This window comes from Plectropomus leopardus, chromosome 10, assembly GCF_026936395.1.
Source record: "Plectropomus leopardus strain MGB_pleo_1.0 chromosome 10, ASM2693639v1, whole genome shotgun sequence".
Taxonomy (NCBI): Eukaryota; Metazoa; Chordata; class Actinopteri; order Perciformes; family Serranidae; genus Plectropomus; species Plectropomus leopardus.
This window is the reverse complement of record NC_142185.1, coordinates 7,727,664-7,747,446: the sequence shown is the minus strand read 5'-3', so window position 1 is coordinate 7,747,446 and position 19,783 is coordinate 7,727,664. Positions and strand designations below refer to the sequence as shown.

Below are 19,783 nucleotides of genomic sequence, written 5' to 3'. Positions count from 1 at the left end.
AACAGGACTTTATGTCTTTGACTTCTAAAGGGGATTTTAGACAACGGTCCACTGAGAAACTAATGGCTATTGCTTTCCCACAATTCCAATGGCAGGTTCAGGGACGTGGCTGCCATGTGGAATGACCCCTCATCCATGACTACATCCTGAAGTCACAACCAAATCTGCTTCTGTTTGCAGAAGTTAACATCAAAACCGTCGCTTCACAATAAACCTCTATGTGTTGTCCCACTGCACTTCCCTAAGACTCCCATGGTTCTGCAAAACACTTTAGCATTAGCCTGTGGGAGACCTATAGTAAGAGTCAGACTAACAGCACAGGGATTTGTTTTAAATGGATGTAGCCAGTGTATTGTTAAAAATAGTTTGACATTTTGGGATATTCAGTTATTATTATTATCATGATAAGTATTGCTTGGAGTTCGATAAGAAGGTTCCATTCTCATCTCTGTCAGTTAGCCTACATATAAAGGTAGATTCAAGAGATGATTAGCTTCGCCTGGTAAAGGCTGGAAATTGCTAACCTGGCTCTGTTCAAAAGTTACAAAATCTGCATACCAGCACCCTCTAAAGGCCACCAAAGCCTTGTTTACAGTGTATAGTTTATCTTAACCTTTCCTAGATTTGGTACAGGACTGGGTGGAGAAAAAAATGTTTTTGGTTGCAATCACTTGGTTAGGGTTAGGGTTGGGCTTGGGCTTGGGGTTAGGGTGAGACGCGACATGGGACTTCTTGCACAAACCCGCTTGCAAGAAGTCCTGTATTGCGCAAGTGACAAGTCTGTGACAATACAGTAGTTTGAACTTCTAGTATCAACCTTGCTTGCTTGGAATCATGACCAAAGTGGTACCAAAAAAATTATCAGGGACAAGGTGCTATCTACAACTTTTGCTGATGGAAAATCAAGAAAAAGCGAGTTGAGTTGAGCAGAGCCATGTTTCATTTAGTTCTGAAAATACAGCAGACCTAAGCATGGTGATTGGTATTCACATGGATAACAGTACTCCCAAAGGTCACTGCTCCTATCAAAGACATAGTTTGGCCAGAATAACAAAGAAATAATGGACATAGATAAGGTGACATCATCCATTGGTTTGTGGGCTCCCATTCTGACACTTCAAGTTCAGAGTTACAGCCAATGCTGTCTTAGATTTTTGGAGCCGGAAGTGACCATATTTGGGTGAAAGGCTGGCACTGTAGAGGAGTGAGGGGTGGATCTGACTGCGAAGCCTATGACACTATGCAGCCTTCCAACCAAAGTGGCCCTACCTTAATTATGCATAACTTAAAACCTTCATAAAATATAAATAGGTGACTGATAGAGAAATCGACCACCAAACAGATGTCATGAAGAGGAAAATTAGCCCATTTTTTTTTTGCATCAGACTGTACACACACAGTATTTCTGTTGTAAAGCTGGACATCTGGGTTCTGTGGCCTCTAGTGGCCATTAGAGGAACTGCATTTTTGGCTTGTTTTTGTGTGTGTCTGCTTCAGCTTTCAGTCCTGGAGGCTGTTGCTTGAGTTTGTCACATAATTTAATTTTTTGCACATCAGTTTTTCTAAGAATTAAAAACAAACACACTCACAAAGTAAGTTTTACATGTTTTACAAGTTTTACTCTGCTACCTAAAAACAGAGCCAGAGCCAGGCTAACTGTTTGCAGTATTTATTCTAAGCTAAGCTTACCATCTCCTGGTTTTAACATGAGAGTAGTACAGATCTTCTTGTCTTAGTGCAACAAGTTTATAAGCATATTTCCCAAAATGTCGCACTATATATCTACAAGTATTTATTTAGCATGCCTCATTCCTACAAATATATTGTGTTTTTTTGTCATTACTACAGTATAGTAGCTACTTTTGCCAATTTAGTCCTATTGTGTCTTGAAAGAGTAAAATGCATAAAAACTGTAAAATAAACAAAAAAGCTAAGAAAAAAAGGACAAAACACATGACTGCCACTTGAGCAATGCTGTTAGAAAGAAGAGTGATGTGATGCCTCTGTCAGGGAATCAGCAATTTCTACACTGAACGTTTTTCATGACACCACCATTCTTTTCTGCCCACTGCATGGCTTCATGAGGGGGTTCGAATTGCATGGTTATGTTACCATATTTTTCTTTTAAAAAGTTACTATGTTTTATGTGAAAAGGTACAATAAAAATATGGTATCAAATCTGTGTAAAACCACAAAACAAATATTTGAGCTCAAAGCCAGCCATTGCAGCATAACTTTCACTCTCAAGCGAAAGTTCTTCTTTCACAGCTGTTTTATTTTTTCTCTGTCTGCCTCCCTACCCTTCCCTCCTCCCTGCTCCTCCTCCTCCTCCCCCACCTCCCCTGAACTGTTCTAGGCTGACGACTGAAGTCACTGGAATGGGCACACTCTAATTTCTACCCATCTTCCCTCAGTGCATCACATGACCTTTGAGCAAATGGCATTGCACCTATAAATTCATTATTTCTCTGTATTTTGACTGTCCTGATATTTAAGTGACTTTAACCTTTATGATTTCTAGTATTTACTGTAAACACGTGTATCTGCACTGTCACTAGGATTTCTCACACCTCTCCGAAACCCTGTTGTTTCTGTTTCTGAAAGGTCGCTTTACTTTTTTGACACTCTAGTACCTTTCATAGCATCTCACGCACTGCTCGTCTTTGTTTTTTCCTCATGTTTTAGCACCTCACTGTACTTTTCTTTCTTGCACTGCAGACACCTGAAAGTAAATGCAAATTAAACCTAAAAATGGTATAGAAATTCAAACCAAGGTTGCCCCTTTCTCCACCCCTTATTCTAATGTGTAGAACATTTTTATTTCATATTCAAACAACCTGTGTCAATAAGCAACCCTAAATCAGGTATTTTATTCCAGTTTAGCACATATACACTGTGCTTTATTGTGTGCCTGTAGACTTTTGCCTGCGTCTCTGAGTGTTGTATGCACACTATAGATTGATCTGCATGACACACAAAACCGACTGCATTTCCAATTTATTTCAAAATCAAACAGCTAGAAACAAAATCTGAATGGTGAAAGGGAACACGCTATGAACAGTCTATTCTAATGTGTCACTCTGACTCTGATCTGAAATGACCTCATCGGCACAGGTCAATAAACATCCACCGTAATACACAGATATCCGTCTTTCCGAGTTCTTATGTAAGACCTGACACAAAGGTTGGTTGGGAAAAAAAATGGAAATTAGCCAAGTACATGACTGCAGTGAAGAGAGAAATCCAAATGCATGCTAGAAATAAAGCCTTCTTTATTCGCCCATACTCCACCAACATCATATAATCATGTTATTCATGCTGCCATCATAACAGCTATGTATAAGAGGCATGGGCTGTATAGAAAGAGCTGAGAACTGAAGTATATATTTACACTTAATTTAAGGTTGGGCTGTTTTTCACACCTGTTGGGCAACATCAAGCCATTCCAGACTGTGTATCTGGTTAGCATGTATGACTCATTTTGTTGCATATGTATCTAAAATGAAGTACCTTTTGGTTTTGCAGGTTATGTCAGCCCATCAAGCTACCTACGTGCAAGGTTACATATACATTTACGTATGAGTCTCTGCAGTTGCCATGTAATACAGAATCTCCTAGGTTACACCACATTGTATGTGTTTCAGCTTGCCTCACTAACAAATGCACACACCCCAACCTGCATCAATGTTCAAACTGAAGCTGAATGTATTTCAAAATCTTTTTTTAATACTTTTAATTCATTCTCATACTGGATTTAAACATCTTCAATGGTGTATTTTCAACCATACACTTAAATGAATACGCAAGAATATAATGCAGAACGATGAATATAGTAGAGTAGAAATACTTATTTATCGAAAATTAAACATTTTTAAGTTAGGGCAGTTTACTCTGAAATTGATGTCTGTTACAGATGACCGAATTTATCATGCTAGATACATCCGATGTTATTTCATCTGATTATTTTGTGTTTTGTTACATATCAAATATAAACCAAGACTTTAATGTATGTTCTGCAAACATTTGAATGTACAACAAGTTCTCACCCCCAACTCGTCAAATACAGCAGCTCGGTCAGTGTCCCTAAGCTTCATTTTTTGACACTCTAAGTACCCCTCTAACATCAGTTTTGGACGTTGAGGGATGGTGTGTCAAAATAAACTTCCTTGTTCACAGAAAACATTACAGGAGTCAAGGTGATGTCACAACATCACCGCCAGTTTTTGTTTGGCGTAAGGGGGGTTTACTCTGTTCTATACACTGCAAAATCACGATGAGGACTTAATTTTTTTTTTTTTTTTTAATTTTCTTTTGTGGTTAGTTTCACAATCTTGAGTAACAATTTGTTTGAAGAGGCCAGCATGGTAAAATGGCCAACATGGTAAAATGACCAACATGGAGTTTGATATCTTGAAGCCCTTTCTGGTGATACAAAGGCAAGATATGGCCCCGATCAGTCTTCAATCATGCCGAGGTTGTTTCAGTAGATACCACTACCTTTGTGCAAGCTTAAAAAATGAGTGAAAAACTTCATATCATTATTATATGGATTATCTGTATGAAATTTGTGTAGTAGGAGATTGTGTAGAACAGACAGTGTGTGTGATTTGCCTTGGGGGGGCACGGTCTGTTTTAGTTGTCCCCATCTCTGTTTATGTGAGCTATTGCTATGTCCGCCACTCACTTTTTTTCCTTACAATTCCTCATAGCTTTATCTAGTCTGGTTGGATGTCAGGCCCGTCAACCCCCAGCTCTTCAGCATGTTAACTCTGTTGTCATGAAGACAATGGTCTTCATTTGCTGCATGTCTGAGCAATTCTCTGCACTGCTACAAACAATGCTGTAAATTATCTTTTCCCATGCCATAGTTGTGTAGCAACATCAGGTCAAAGTTGACTTTAAGAATAGGTTTTGTCATCAAAACTACTTTAGGTTCAGGCAACCAAACTCCTTGGTTATAATTAGGATAAACATCATGGCTTGGGTTCAAATAAGTATCTTGATGGGTTTTTTTTTTTTTTTACATGACTTAAAGTAATTTAAGGAGTCTGTCATGTGATGAATGTTAAGCAACGTATATGACACTTATGTCAGGTGATGGTAAAAACATTATGTAATAGGAAAAAGTCAAAACTTGCTTTTGGTTTCACACAGAATTTGAACAGTTTCCTGGGTGACATTCCTGTGTTTGTTTGACCCATCCCTCAATGGCACTCTATGTGGACTCTCAGTCTTCATTTTCAGCAGTTAGTTAAGATGCTGTATTTGACGCCCTGGCAATGAGAACAGGCTAAAATCGATGGTTTTCCCAGCATCTGCGGCTCTCATTTCAAATTATAAGCTACAAGATTGTTTTAAAAAAAAAAAAAATATCAATCACTTGACAGTCAAACATGACACTACAACAAGTAATATGATGTTAATCTGATGGCTGTTACTGATTGCAGGTAGCTACAATTCTGAATCCACCTTATCGTCATACAATTACACATTTTTCTCCCAAAGCCTCCCATGCATTACTCACCATGATAACTATAAAAACAGTATTTGGGGAATATTATTTGCAGCATTGCAGTTTAGGCTCAGGAACTTGGCCTTTGGTTAGAATTGAATATACGTCAGTTGTGAGTCTGATACGTTGTATTTGTTTGAAACAAGGCTGCTTTACATTACTACATTTACATTTTACATTTACACATTGCTTCACATTTACATATGAATGTAAAATCTGTACATTAGTGATCATCTGGCTGCATCCAGATGATGAAACAAGAATTGCTGAGTGAGGGCTAGCAGATTTTTAATGTGTCATATAAAAATGTTCCGTCATCTACAGAATCAGATCTTTAAAGCAGTTTGATGTCTTCTGTAAAGTTCACATTGATGGTTGTGTTTGTAGGCTAAAGGTGTCTGCTGGTTGTGTGCAGGCAGGCAGGCCAGCCAAGACACAGTCATGCTACTTCACAGTTTGATTGATTTGCAAACTTCTCAGTTGCCTTTTGATTGTCATATCTTTCACAATCATGGCATGTGCTCATCATTCTACAATGCCGTACGAGTCAAACACCTCTTGTTAAGTTGCTTTTGTCATTTTACCTTTACATTAACACTTTTTTTGTTACTGTGCTAGAGCAGCAAAAAATTAAAGGCTAGCACTACATGATGCTGTTTTAAGAAAAGTGTCTGATCATGTTTAGGTTTTATCATTTGCTTCTTAAAGGTCTGTATTGGTTTTATTATTATTTATTGAGGTTGAGTCTGAAATGTTTTGTAAAAAGAAGAGAATAAAGTTTGTGTTTTTTCCCTTCCTTTGGATCTTTGTTATCATTTTCAAGTCTATGTGAATACTAATAGCAGGTGTGATTGAGCCATACATTAACTTGTTGTCTTTTAACTGGCTGGATTGGCTGCCCAATCCCGAGAAGAAAATGTTGGTATTGCACATCTCTGCAAACCAATGTTACATTTGTACATTTTGTTCAGTTCAGATTGCAGGTATATGAGCTGATGGGAGGAAGAGGGGATGGTGGCTGGCCTGACAACTTGGCGAGATGGCTGCCAAGCTGCAGACCAACAAACAATGAAACTAGTTCTTTTTAAGTGGGATATTGGTGGTATTTCCAGCTAAACATACCCACACATTAATCACTGTGTTGTTGAAACAAAACTTTTCAACACATTCTTTACATGATAACATACTAATGTTACATTTCCAGGATCTGCATAAATGTACAATGCCAATGCTTATTTTGGTGATTGGATTGATAGTGAAACACTGAAAACTCTAGGCTGATGAAGTAAGTTGCAGACTATTCTTGAAATATTGAAGGTGCTGAAAGTGTCAGCTTTGCTTCACTTTATTTTCCAAAGAAATAATAATAAACAAAATCTATCAATACACACGATGTAGTGTTTCTTCCTTTAAATAACGCTGTTTCATTTTAGGGAATCAATCTTAAGGAATATTGCTTCTCTTTTTCTACCAAGTACAGGGCAAGCTGAGTCACCTTCAATTTATTGAGGTGCAACGTCACCCAGGGAGTCTCTATAGGTCCTCCAATCAGACACAAACATGTGGGCACTCACATGGATGCATGCACACCGAAATTGCAGGATTGAACAAAGGGGGAACTTGTGAGCAAAGGCTCTACCCCCAAAAGACTTTTTGTCGAGCAGCTTAAGTCCCCCTCCATTCAAATATGACTCTTATTTTGACTTCGCTGTGATGTTTGACCTTCACTCTGCAGAATGATGAATGTGCAGAGTTTGACGCAGGGAGGCTGTTTTCACATTCATTTGCTAAAGGTGCAAAGTTCCTCTGCACTCACCTTAAAATTTTAGTTCAACACGTATATATACAAGATGATTTTTGCCAATCTTGGTCCAAATGCAATGTACACAAATCTCCAGAGCATCTCTCCAAATGGATTTTGCAATGAGGGAGAAGATGAGAGGTTATTGAATGTCCTTGTTGAAAGACTTAAACAGAAACAAATTTTTATCAGAAATAGCAGAGTATTTTATGTCCCTAAACCATCAACAAAAATGCACACTATAGTTCACCATAAATTATTGCACCATGAATAAAGTCACATCCTTAACATAAAGGTTATAATTAATGTAAAGTTATAGAGTTTGGGTTTAGGCAATCAAAGTTACCATGGTAAGGTTTAGGAAAAGAAACATGGTGAGGAAGCACTTTAACATGATTCAGATTTCACACCCCTCTTAACATGCATCTTCAGGGGAGGTCCTGGGAAAGAGTCAGTGAATTTGTGACCAATCCACCACTTCATCCTGCCTCCTTAGAAGACCTCTCAAGAACTTTTCCTTGTTTACTCCCACTAGAAAATTGGTAATGTAAAGTCATCACGTGTTGCCGCTTTGCAGCGGACCTTGCGTCTACATATTATGTTTTAGGTATCTTTCTGCCTCTGCTGTTTATGTTCCAGGATGGTGCTATTGTGATGTCAACAAATGCACATGGTTAGATGAATTGGCATCTAGTTATGTTTAGACAGCACAAGCACAAGGCAACCAGTGTCAGAATGTCAACAAATGCACATGCAAGCACGAATGGTTAGGATGAGGCAACAAGGGCTTGGATGGTTAGCATTAGGGGAAGGAGGCACATGGAAAGGTGTAGAAAAAAAACCCCTCACATTCAGTCAGGAAGCAAACATCGAACTCCTGTATGAATGTCTGGAGATTGTTTGATCTATCCACTGCCCCTCTGACCCACCCTGTTGGGACCTTCCAGCTTTTTGCAGACCGTTTCATTGCTATTCTCTTGCCACAGCAACAGCTTTGATCCCTGTTTATTCCCTGTCAGCTACTGCATTAATACACATCAATAAACAATAAGAAAAACACTTGGACCCACTTAGAATGGATATGTTTTAACTGACGCAGTCCGTCTCTGTATCAAGCTGCCGCATCAGGTGCATATGATAAAACTGCCAATGGTTCTGTCCGGCCAAGTTTTCAGCTTACGACATTCAGCAATGTATGATGCGGATGTGAAAGGTGGCTTTTGGCATTGGAATGTTATGCCGAAAATCAAGGCAAAAGCTGCTGAATTTGATGACTTCAGTGAGAACGGTGAATAGGATTGGCAAGTAGCTTATGCAAAGACATAGGACAGGTGAAATCTAACTGAATGTCTTAGTTTTAGAGGCAGCCTAGGAGTTAACTTATTTTGTTGCTGTCATGGATTAGCCAGATAAAAGTGTATTTCAATATTCAGTTATGGATGTTATAAAAGCATCTACAAGTATATAGATCAAATGGGCTGTAAATGAAAAAAAGCAACATTTTAATCCCTCTCCTTCTAAAAGGTAGGAGAGGGATCAAAAACAGCTTTCAAGTAACATTCAAATTTACACCTCCAGTATCTAATGCAATGACATGTAATTCATTCTGATTCCCACTGTTTTCTCTTACCCCCACCTCAGGAGGGGTAAGAGAGGAGTCACATTCAGCCACAGAGCAGCGCCCTTGTGTCTGGCTCAAGAACACATCAGCAGGGTGGCATCACATTGGTGGTGCAGACTTGGGTAAGTGTAAAGGGAGCATTTTCCCCTTCTGATGATTCAAAACTGCCCCCCATGAGTAGATATTGAATACTGGGTGTAAATGATTCCAACTAAGACCAAGATAACACCACATGGGGTCAGTTAATTAATGCTTATGCACAACTTAATGACCATAAAGTGGAGCAAATAGCTACGGTAAATCTCTAAAATAGAGGTAGAAGACAAGCATTATGGCAATTATGAAGCTATAACTGTCTTTTGGCTTCATTCCCTTTTCATAATCTGTGATTAACTCGTGCACACAAAGGTTTCCCCACTTTGCCAAATGTTCACAGCCACTCTAACAATAAAAGTTACTTAATGGGAAAGGTAGTTTTTCATATGATTGTCAGGCTTACAAACATTTTTGGTTTGTCAGTGCAGCTATTTAGCCACTGTGTTTCGACCGGTATCTTTTCTGGATCTGTTTTTAAGGATGAGGATGTCTATATCAACAGACGGGAACGTCTAGGGGGGTGGACACAATACCAGGAATACCTTGCAATATGATGCAATCACTTGCAACATCCCTGCAAGGAATTCTAAATTCATGAAGTTAATAATGTTCAGTTTCTCTGAACATTATTAACTTCAGTAAGGTGTCAGTAAGGACTGACTGTTAGTAAGGTGTTGATTCAATTCTATGGAGATTTTCTTTAGGTAATTTTTTTAACTCTTTGAAACCTGGCGATACATCATTTTCTTGTGCTGCTTTCAGATGCCTCTCACAAGTATTTAGACCTTTCAACCTTGAGCAAATTGGCTTGATTTCTTAAAACAAAAAACATGAAAAAAGGGTAATGTGCAACTTGGGATGGAATGTTTCATAAATTGCAAGCAATAAATAGATTTAGAAAATTATTTTTAAAAAGCTAAGGAAAAATGTCTAATTTTTTACAAATTTCCAGGTAATTTTCTTGTACTTTTTACTAATTTCTTGCTAATTTTTGGGTGATTTGCTCAGCTTTCAAAGGCTTTTAACATTCAAGCACATGGTGAACCTGCCTGCCACTGTCAGCCCAGAAACTAACAGACTACAACAGACTGCATGCCACAGTTAGGCCTAAGTGTTAATTAAACAATGATCTAAAACACTGTAACATGAGTTTCACTTTTTTCTGTTTCTCCACGAGCTCGTTTAGAGACACTTACAATAGAACAATTTGTGCCAATGTAATAATAATGCAATTTTTTTAAATTTAGCACAGTTAACACAAAATGGAAGCATTATATAAAAAAAGGTCTAGTGTCTCCAACTGTAAGTGTTAGTATCATCTGAAAGAGTCACTGCTGTTAATTGGATGTAGATGTTGTGGCCTGACATTCAGCCTGAGTGTGTGCACAAGAGACCTAGCCACATGGGACGCCTTTGTCCATAGGCATGTTCCAAATTAACATTGTCGCTCCTCAGAGGCGACAAGAGGTCACCTTGTGAACAGCTCGACTGTTGGTCCACACCAAATCTTCTATGACTGTTACATGGCCAGTTCAAGCAGCTCTCGATTGTGCTCCCAAAATCCCTAATTGCATTAAGTAACACATTCACCAAGTCTAAATAAGGAGAGATAATCCCCATGCTAAACAATTGACAACCTTGCCAGGAATAGAGAAAGCTCCCACATGAAGCTCATTGGGATTTCACAAAATTCTATTACTTCATTGTCCTGTCTTCCTGTCAAGGAAGACATGGTTGCCTGCACTCATGTGAAGTGTCCTTTTGAGATTGCTCAGGACATTTCAGGAATGGTGTTAGGAAATTTCGTATTGCAGCTATGTTAATGAGCACTTTGAAGACTGTCAAATGTTATAATAATTAAATGTATCATGAGTTTGCTACACTGATTTAAATAGAAGGTCTGGATACAGCATGGAGGCAGGGCCCCGTTCATTCCTATGAGAGCTGCTCATTAGCACATGAAGCAAAAAAAAGCTCTTTTTTAAACCGCTTTCTGCGGACATTCCGCATTAACGGGCCCACGAAGCTTGTGCAATAGAGACCTACATCAGAGACCTGAGCACGGCCAAGTGTGTCCGAATGGATAACTTCTGCTGGTGGAGGGACTGACTTCCGGTTTATACATTCATTAGAATAAAAAAGCTGAGAGACACCCAGCAAAGTTTGAAGGTGTGAAAAAACAACACTAATACCGTTTTCCACCAAGATTAACATGTTTAAGAAGTTTTTTAAACATGGAGAAACTTGCTTAAAGTATGCCATAGACTCCTTTCCCATTGCCAGTAGACCAGAGCTGTGTACATGTCCTTGCAACAGCTGAGTGGGCCCTCCTGTGTGGGTGTTTTTTTGTTGTTGGTGTGTCACGTTTGATGCCATAGACAGGCCAGAAGACAGGTCAAACAGTAAAAAGCAGCATGGAGGCCAATGAAATTATTCCAAACAATACTTCTACTTTTTATGTATCTCTTGCTTATTCTGTCTCTCTATCAAACTCAGTACAGACTAATTTCGATTAATGTTTGAGTGCTGCTTGGGTGGAGTATTATGGGGAAGCATTGAGCTATGATCAGCCCCTCCTAAAAAATCCCGGACAAAAAAATGAAGATCAGTTTCACTCTGTTATTCAGTAGTATATTATTCATAGTCATAGTCATAGTCTAACAGTTTTTTGGAAAGTATTTTCAAATGTGTCATGAGTTCAGAGACAAACGCCTAGACTTTAATATCTTTTTACACTGCCATTTGGTTATTGTACTCAGTTTTGGGAACCAGAATTAAGTGAATTGTTTACCAATCAGAAATTAGCGTACTAATGTAAATGATGGACAACACTCAGGATACCAGAAAGTAATCATGGGGCATTATTTGACTTTAATATATTCTATAATTAACGGCTTATGTCACGCAATCTGCTCAGTGCTGGAGTGTTGGGTCCTATCCATCTGGTACTCTACGTGGGGTAAAACAGACTCCATGGTTGACGTTTTGCAGCTTAGTAAAAGCAGATGACGTACTGTTTGGTTAGAATGAAAACCATCATCCTCTTGGCTGTCTGGTGCATACTGATTAAGACAAATTCTTTCAGAAACTGCTGACAGGCTACAGATAAACACTGGAAACCTCTGTCTGCTTATATCAATGCCAAATGAACCCTTGTACCTTAAATAGCAGCTCCTATAAAGTTTTGTTGCTACAGAATCCTTTCATCGATGAATTCATAACTGCGGCATCCTACTAACTATGTCATCCCCAGTTATAGACCGATGTTACACCTTGATGCTAAATACAGGCATATTCACAACAGGATGACGCAGCTCTTCAGCCACTTAACCTGCAAAAATAAGACAAAAGGAAACTTTGTCATTGTCAAGGTACCCACACAGAATGCACTACTAAATGCCCTGTCAAGCAGTCTCAGTGCCCCTGTACCATTTGCAGGTATGTAAATTAGGTAATATGCCTACATTTGGTGCTATACTGGCCACTTTTTATGCAAATAAGCCTCACTGCAAAAACAGTCAAATTTAAAAAGATCAACGCCAATAGCCATGTGCGGTTAGCCTTAAAACCTGCAGGTGAGTTGGTATTTCAGCACTGGTTCTCTTGTCTCAGAATCAATGAACAAAACATGCAAGTGTCATTCATGATTGTTTGCCAGAGTTGTAGTCTGCCATAATCCAAAATCTAATGGAAAAATCCCATAAGGTTTTTGTCGAGGGAACCAGGGCGACTCTATCTTTCATGTTGGCCTGCAGGAAACCGTCATCCCTTGGTCACTCTACATAGTTTCTCTCTGTCTCATTTAAACTCCTTGCCTGATTTTTTAATGGAATGCCTCTGCACCACGCTCTGTTTCAGCTGCAAAACATTATGGGTGTATATCATTGGGGCAATATCTTTGGTTTTGCACTTTGAGATGGGGCAGATAGCAGTTGCAAGTGATACACAATTTATGGTGCAACAATTCTTTGTGCCTCTAAAACTAATTTAATGACCCGATATAATTATGCTTTTGAATTCATTTAAAAATATATCTGTTAATTCACAGTGTACATGTTTTCTTTAAATGACTTTCTCGCTGTTTACTGAGGTTTCTATTAAAATGACATTTTTGACTCTGAGCTAAGGACTTGAACCGAAAGGAGCAGACTCAGAGAAGGTGGTAAAAATTCCAACAAACAGTCCTTTTATTGAAATCTTGGTTGGTACATAGGAGATCAGTCAGCGAGGCAGGGGTACAAAATCAGCAGGCAAAAGGAAGGTCAAATTATAGCTGCTGCACGGCAATGGGTCGCGACCAGGCATTTTGAGGAGCAAGAAGAAGAAAAATCTATCAGCACAACTTCCCAGACCAGAAATCATTAAACCTTGAAAAAGGTCTTTGAAATAATGTGTCTAATGGTACCATGGCCGTGTAGGCTCAAGTATTTACCGGGGCTTGGATTTACAACCTTTGACATGGCAATATTATGATTGAGCTACCTGAGAAGTAGAGAAATGACTGAGGTCACTTAATGTACGGTAAAAGTCCACACAATAAAACAAAAGAGAACATAAGAGTTGCACCAGACAACAACTTTTACTTTTAAAAAAACATTTTAAAAAAATCATTGATCTACGACGGAGGATTAGGGCCACATTAAGGGAAAGAATTTTTAATTATTTACGAGATTAAAGTCATTAGTTACGAGAAAAAACTCATTATTAACGAGAAAAAAGTCATTATTAATGAGAAAAAAGTCATTATTTTCGAGATTAAACTCATTATTAACGGGAAAAAAAGTCATTATTAATGAGAAAAAAGTCATTATTTACAAGATTAAACTCATTATTAACGAGAAAAAAGTCATTATTTATGAGAATAAAGTCATAATATTCAAACCTACTGCTTTTGGAGACACTTGTTAACATGAGGGCTACGGAGGATTTGGTTGAGTTGTATTTTAGGATAGGTTTCACAAACAAGGAGATACTTAATCTTTTGGCACATCAGCATCACATTATCATAAGTATCAGGACTTTAAAAAAGAATATGCAAGAAATTGCATCTTTTCCGGTGAAAGAACCAGTCGGACTTGGAGGATGTTGCTGCTTTTCTGCAGGGGGAAATGGCTGGACTGGTCAACTGCAGGGTTATCGTTGGATGCATATACGGGCTATTCAGAGGGGTTTCGTTGTGTCTCAAGAAACAAATCCTCCGTAGCGCTCATTTTGACAATGGTCTCCAAAAGCAGCAGGTTTGAATATTATGACTTTATTCTCATACAAAATTTATTCTCGTTAATAATGAGTTTAATCTCGTTAATAATGACTTTTTTCTTGTTAATAATGAGTTTAATCTCGTAAATAATGACTTTTTTCTCATTAATAATGACTTTTTTCTCGTTAATAATGAGTTTAATCTCGTAAATAATGACTTTTTTCTCATTAATTATGACTTTTTTCTCGCTTGATAATGAGTTTTTTCTCGTAACTAATGATTTTAATCTCGTAAATAATTAATTTTTTTTCCCTTAATGTGGCCCTAATCCTCCGTCGTATTGATCCTTGAAATATCTTTGAAACTGTGTATTTCTAAACCACACAACACAATGTCTGCAAAAGCATGCTTAGTCTTCACCACCAGGGACTTTAGCGCACAGCCTTTGGGCACTGATGGCCCCAAGGCAAGTTGAGCTATCTTGCCATTGTAGAATTAAGAGGTGACTTCACATTATAATAGAGCCAACCACCAGGGTGCAGTATAACAATGGCAAATATATCTACAGGTATTTTTCAAATTCGTGTCAAAAATTCAGTTATCAAGACGAAATTCTGAGAATTTGCATACTTCATCTAGACAACATAGAAAACATCAACAAAACAACCTTGGAAAAACAAATGTTTTTTCCAAGGTTGATTGATCCATAGCTGTTAAAATGATGCTTAAACATGCTCTTGTCCGTTGACTGCTGTAAGCTTCATGATGGCAGAATTCAAAATGCTGTTAAAAAAAAAAAGTTTTTGATATACAACTGACATCATCTAAAATGACAGCAAAATATTGTCAATTCTTCATGAAAATTGGAGATTTATTTTGGGAAAATTTGCAGGAGCTGTTTACTGTACTGTTAGAGTGACATATTTTGATGCATGTTGGGGGATATTTGTGATAATTCCAGAAAGGTGTGCACTGTGTTTGTGTAGGGCAGTCCTAAGATACTGTGGAGTGAGTTTGGCATTACTTAAACAAAAAATGTGGAAGGAGACAGGTTTAACTGTTTTTTTTAGAGATAGGTTTCATAATCTGTACAAGCAGAGAAGGATATACAAAAGTTTCTTCACAGTTGGGCCTACAGATCTGTGAAAGATGTGAAGCCATAGACCATATAGGTGACTTGTTATGAATTTTCAAAGTCTTGAACTTTAAACAGTCACTGTAGCACCACCATCAGGAATGCTGCCCCTAAATTCACATTGAGGAAGTTTAACAAGGGACTGGATCTTTGTGCCAAGTTTGATTTATGGGTAGATTGTAAAAATGAATTGCCCTTTTGGGATAAATAAAGTTGTCTAAATCTGCCTGGCCCCTAAAAAGGCAGAAACTGGTTAAAACACTAAGGCTCACAGAATAAACTAACACAGAGATAACACAAGGACATTTTCACAGGGACACAAGACAAAATGAGACAGAGGAAAGAGAACAAAGAGACTAAATACTCTATGGGAGGGGAGACACAGGTGAAACGCATTAGGTCGAGGCAGATAATTACACAGGAGGAAAACACACAGGCAGTAAGTAAAGGACCTGAAACAAGACAAGAGCCGAGTTACAAAATAAAACAGGAAGTACTTGACAAAGTAACATGAGGAGAACAAAAAGGGAATTTATCTACAGCTGAAAACAATGACATGTCATTGCCATATAAAGTTGACATTGCAAAAGTGTGACCAAAATAGTTGCTCATTTACATGTCCAGCAGATATGGAAAAACATTTGCATTTGGAATGCAATGTTGCAAAATGACAAATATAAATCCAGTATTCACTACTTTTAGCTCCTTTTTGGTTTCCAATAATTCCTTTGGGAAATATCTGCTTCTTAAGCTGCTAAATGGTCCTCTACTGTATGTTTACCAGCTCTGTTTGTTGTTTGGTGCAGGGCTGGTAGTGTGCAGTGGATTTTAAGAGCTTTTTCCCCCTGAGAACAGCTGCCTGCTACAGCTGATAACAAGGATAAAGGTGGTGACAGTGAACAAAAAGTTGGTTGTTAAACCAAAACAGAGAGCTGAAAGACACTAAAGACTATAGAGCTAAAGGGAACTGCAGAGTAGATGATAGTTCTTTATGGGGTTGTCACTACAGAGGACCCATTTCATACACAAATAGTCACGTGATACACTCTTTAAAAAGATTGATTGAGCCACTGAAAGGTTAAGCATTGCTGCTGTCATCATATGACTCCCTCCTGAGCATTTGAACATGACCACCAATTTCGATTGACATTTGAGGGCTTCTTCAAAGCTATTTTTAATGAAAAACACACACTGACGTCAATATCCCTCGCTTTGCTTAAAGGCCTTTAACTGGTGATGCTAGCAGCAATGTCATTACTGGTGTCAATACAGGTCAGAGATAAGGTGACACTAGCCTGTCATTACACAGAGAATGAAGCTGAGAATGTTATTAATTTTTTTTTACTCCTGAAATGCTGAATACATCTGATGAAGACATCTCGGTGTCTTAAATCTGTCATAGTGCATTATCAGATTGAAGGCATTTTGTGGTCGATATTCAGAAGATTTCATAGTCAAACTGTGAATCGACTCCTCTTATTAAGACTGAGTTTCTTTCATCACATCACTTTTTTCACATCAATTTGCCTTCTGTCTCCTAATAGAGAGACAGCTCTCCTGAGTAGTCTCAGAGCAAATTGCAAGGCATGCTGGGTAGGAAAATGAATCCACCCTTGGGTTTAGATTAGTTCTTGAAAAAAAATGGGTTTTATGATTCTTAAAACTGTGGGTATGGAATGCAATTACTTATGAATCATTCATGCTCTTATATCGGGCTTTGGGGCATCCAAAGTCTGTTTACAGACTTTTTGCTGTACATATACAAAGTGATTATGCTGAGCCTTCAGCATTTACAAAAATATTCAATAACCAAATACATTTTAAAGAGCGTATGGCAGTGATACTTAACTTAAAGCCTGTGGGCTAAATCTGGCACCAGATGGGGTGCCACGTGGCCCCCAAACCATTTTCTAATTCACATGAAAATATAGCAATTCACACTGGGAACTGTTTTTGTACTTTTAGTATACATAAAATTGTGCAAAAAACAGCATCAAAACAGACCTTGTTTGTCGATTCTGAATTTGAGAAATGTCCTGAAATCCTAGAAATGTCCTTAAATCATATAAATGTCCTAAAATCCTACAAATATCCCAAAATTTTAGAATTGTCCTGAAATCCTCGAAATGACCTAAAATCCCAACAATGTTCTGAAATCGCAGAGGTGTCCTCAAATTCTAGGGACATCATAAAATCTGAGAAATTTCCTAAAATCCTAGAAACATCCTAAAATTTGAGAGATTTCTTAAAATCCTAGAAATGTCCTCAAATCCTAGAGATCACCCTAAGCCCTGGAAATGTCCTGAAACGCCAGAAACATCCTAAAATCCAAGAAATGTACCAAAATCCTAGAAACATTTAGTATGAGGCTGCTGTGACTGGCCCCTGGCCTCTTGTCATTTTGAAAAGTGGCCCCCAAGCAAAGCAAATTGAGTATCCCTGGTGTATGGTATATAAATGGTAGTTTGCTACATTATTCCTTATAAGATCTGCACTGCCTTTTGCTGCATGTCATTTATCACAGAAATGGTAAGAGTGGTGCTCAGTTTCAGCACAGCAGTTTATCCGACACAAATGACTTGCAGTCATGCTCCTCTGTCTTCAAAGACACTGAAATAACCTTGACATCCATGTGTGGGTGTCATTTTGATTGGCAAAACAAATGACGCTCTAATTTGGAGGAGTGACTGGTGCCTACGTCAGTCTGTTACTCAGCCTTGTCAAACTTCCAGTCGATCTTTGTTGACAACACCATTTGTTTGGCGTATCCAACAATAACTTCTCGACACAATGAACAGAAAAATCTGTCTGATCAAAATCAGAATCAGAGGCCCTGCCAAGTTTATCAAAACTGTAATTTGTCTATACGACAGTCCCAGAAAGAAAGCTGACAGAAACAAATTAAAGGAAAAAAACTCTCATGTGTGTTTTGTTATTCCTGAAGGTAGACCTGACGGTTTGCTGGAGATCCTCTTCTGCTGCCATCTGCTGTGACACCTGCAAGAGAAAAACAGTGGCAGTTTTTCCATTCCAATATCAACTTTATCTCTGAAAAAGTTAAATTTAAAAGACACTGAATAGAGTGTAGAAATTGAGTTTTGTGGCACAAAGGCGCATTTTATGAGGTCATGCCTGACAATACTGACAATATATTGTCTCTTCGGGGCAATTGTTGGTAATATTTAAGAAAAAATAACACCAGCCATATCCCTTGCATTGGTCCTTTTTCAGTCATTAAATTAAATTGTACTGATGCCACTAGGAAGACATCCTTTCCTGAATACCTTCTGAACACATTGCATGCACAGTTCAAGATGTATGCCTGCATCTGCAATCTATATATACTAACACATATTCAGCATCATTAATAACTTGGAATAACATGCTAAAGTGTCTGATGAGAAATCATGTTCTGCTGATTTACTTTGGTGTCATGCATCAGTACGATCTGTGTTTCATAACATGTCATCCTGTCACACATATACAGCCCCAGAAGTATTACAGCGACTAATCAGACAGTTACAGCCCACCTCCCAGCCTGTGGATGCCATTAGCTGCTAATGCTCTGCTCCCTCGGACACTGCTACAGTCACTCCGTAATTGTGATGAATTGTTCCAAACTAAAGGCTCAACTCATCAGTACCTTGACCCCCTTCAAGAGAGATGAATCTTCTTTGTCGGAGGAAATCCAAAGTGATACACTTGGATAAATAAGTAGGCGACAAGAGGTTGAATTGACTGGAGGAAGTGGACATGAGCAATTTGTCTCCTCTCCTCTAAAGCATTTGGCAGGTGAACAGGAAGATGAGGGGAAAGGCCTCCTGGTGACGACTGGACCTGTAGTTTTTGCCTGCTGAGTAAATTCTGCCATGCCAGCACACACACACACCTCAGTCTTTAATCTTCGGTGTCATAAACACCCAGTCATACATCAGCGGGCCATCTCCTTCGGCTCTTGGTGGAGTTGGATGAATGTGTTTTGCGTTTGGAGCTCTTATTAGTTGTCCGAGGGGCAATTACAGCCAGGGACTAGTCAAATTTGTGCTAAAGTGTGCATAATATAAATAGATGGTGACCATTAGAAACACTTCACCAGGGTGTTAATCATGAGACAAATGTAGAATAATGCCATCTTGTTTACAGAATCTCACGGAGCAGTCTCGTAGACTAAAAAAGCATTCAGGGCAAGGGGAAAAAAGAAGAAATCCTGACAGGGGGGAAATTCTACGGTGGCAACATCAATCACAATAAAATGATATGGGGGTAAACATAGAGCTGTTGTTCATCTAGATGAATTGCTGCTTACTCGCACCTCCTCGCGTCTCCCTGCATGTTCTGTTGAATTGATTGAGGAAGTGTTAGCACAAGCCGCTGACGTGGAAAACCTGCTGCATCTCTCTGGCAGCATACGCCCGCTA

The 19,783-nt window shown here is 38.6% G+C and overlaps 1 protein-coding gene across 5 annotated transcripts in view; it reads left to right on the top strand.

Moving 5' to 3' along the window:
* The window catches only part of pcbp3 (poly(rC) binding protein 3), an 85,975-nt gene extending 79,662 nt beyond the window's left edge, over positions 1–6,313 (top strand). For 3 of the 5 annotated variants that reach the window (XM_042494112.2, XM_042494108.2, XM_042494113.2), the window contains one exon: positions 96–6,313. In XM_042494112.2, coding sequence (XP_042350046.1) covers positions 96–150 — 55 coding nt within the window. In that variant the 3' untranslated portion in view covers positions 151–6,313. The remainder of the gene's footprint in view (positions 1–95) is intronic. The other 2 variants (XM_042494110.2, XM_042494109.2) reach the window with 1 other exon arrangement.
* The last annotated feature ends 13,470 nt before the right edge of the window (positions 6,314–19,783 follow it).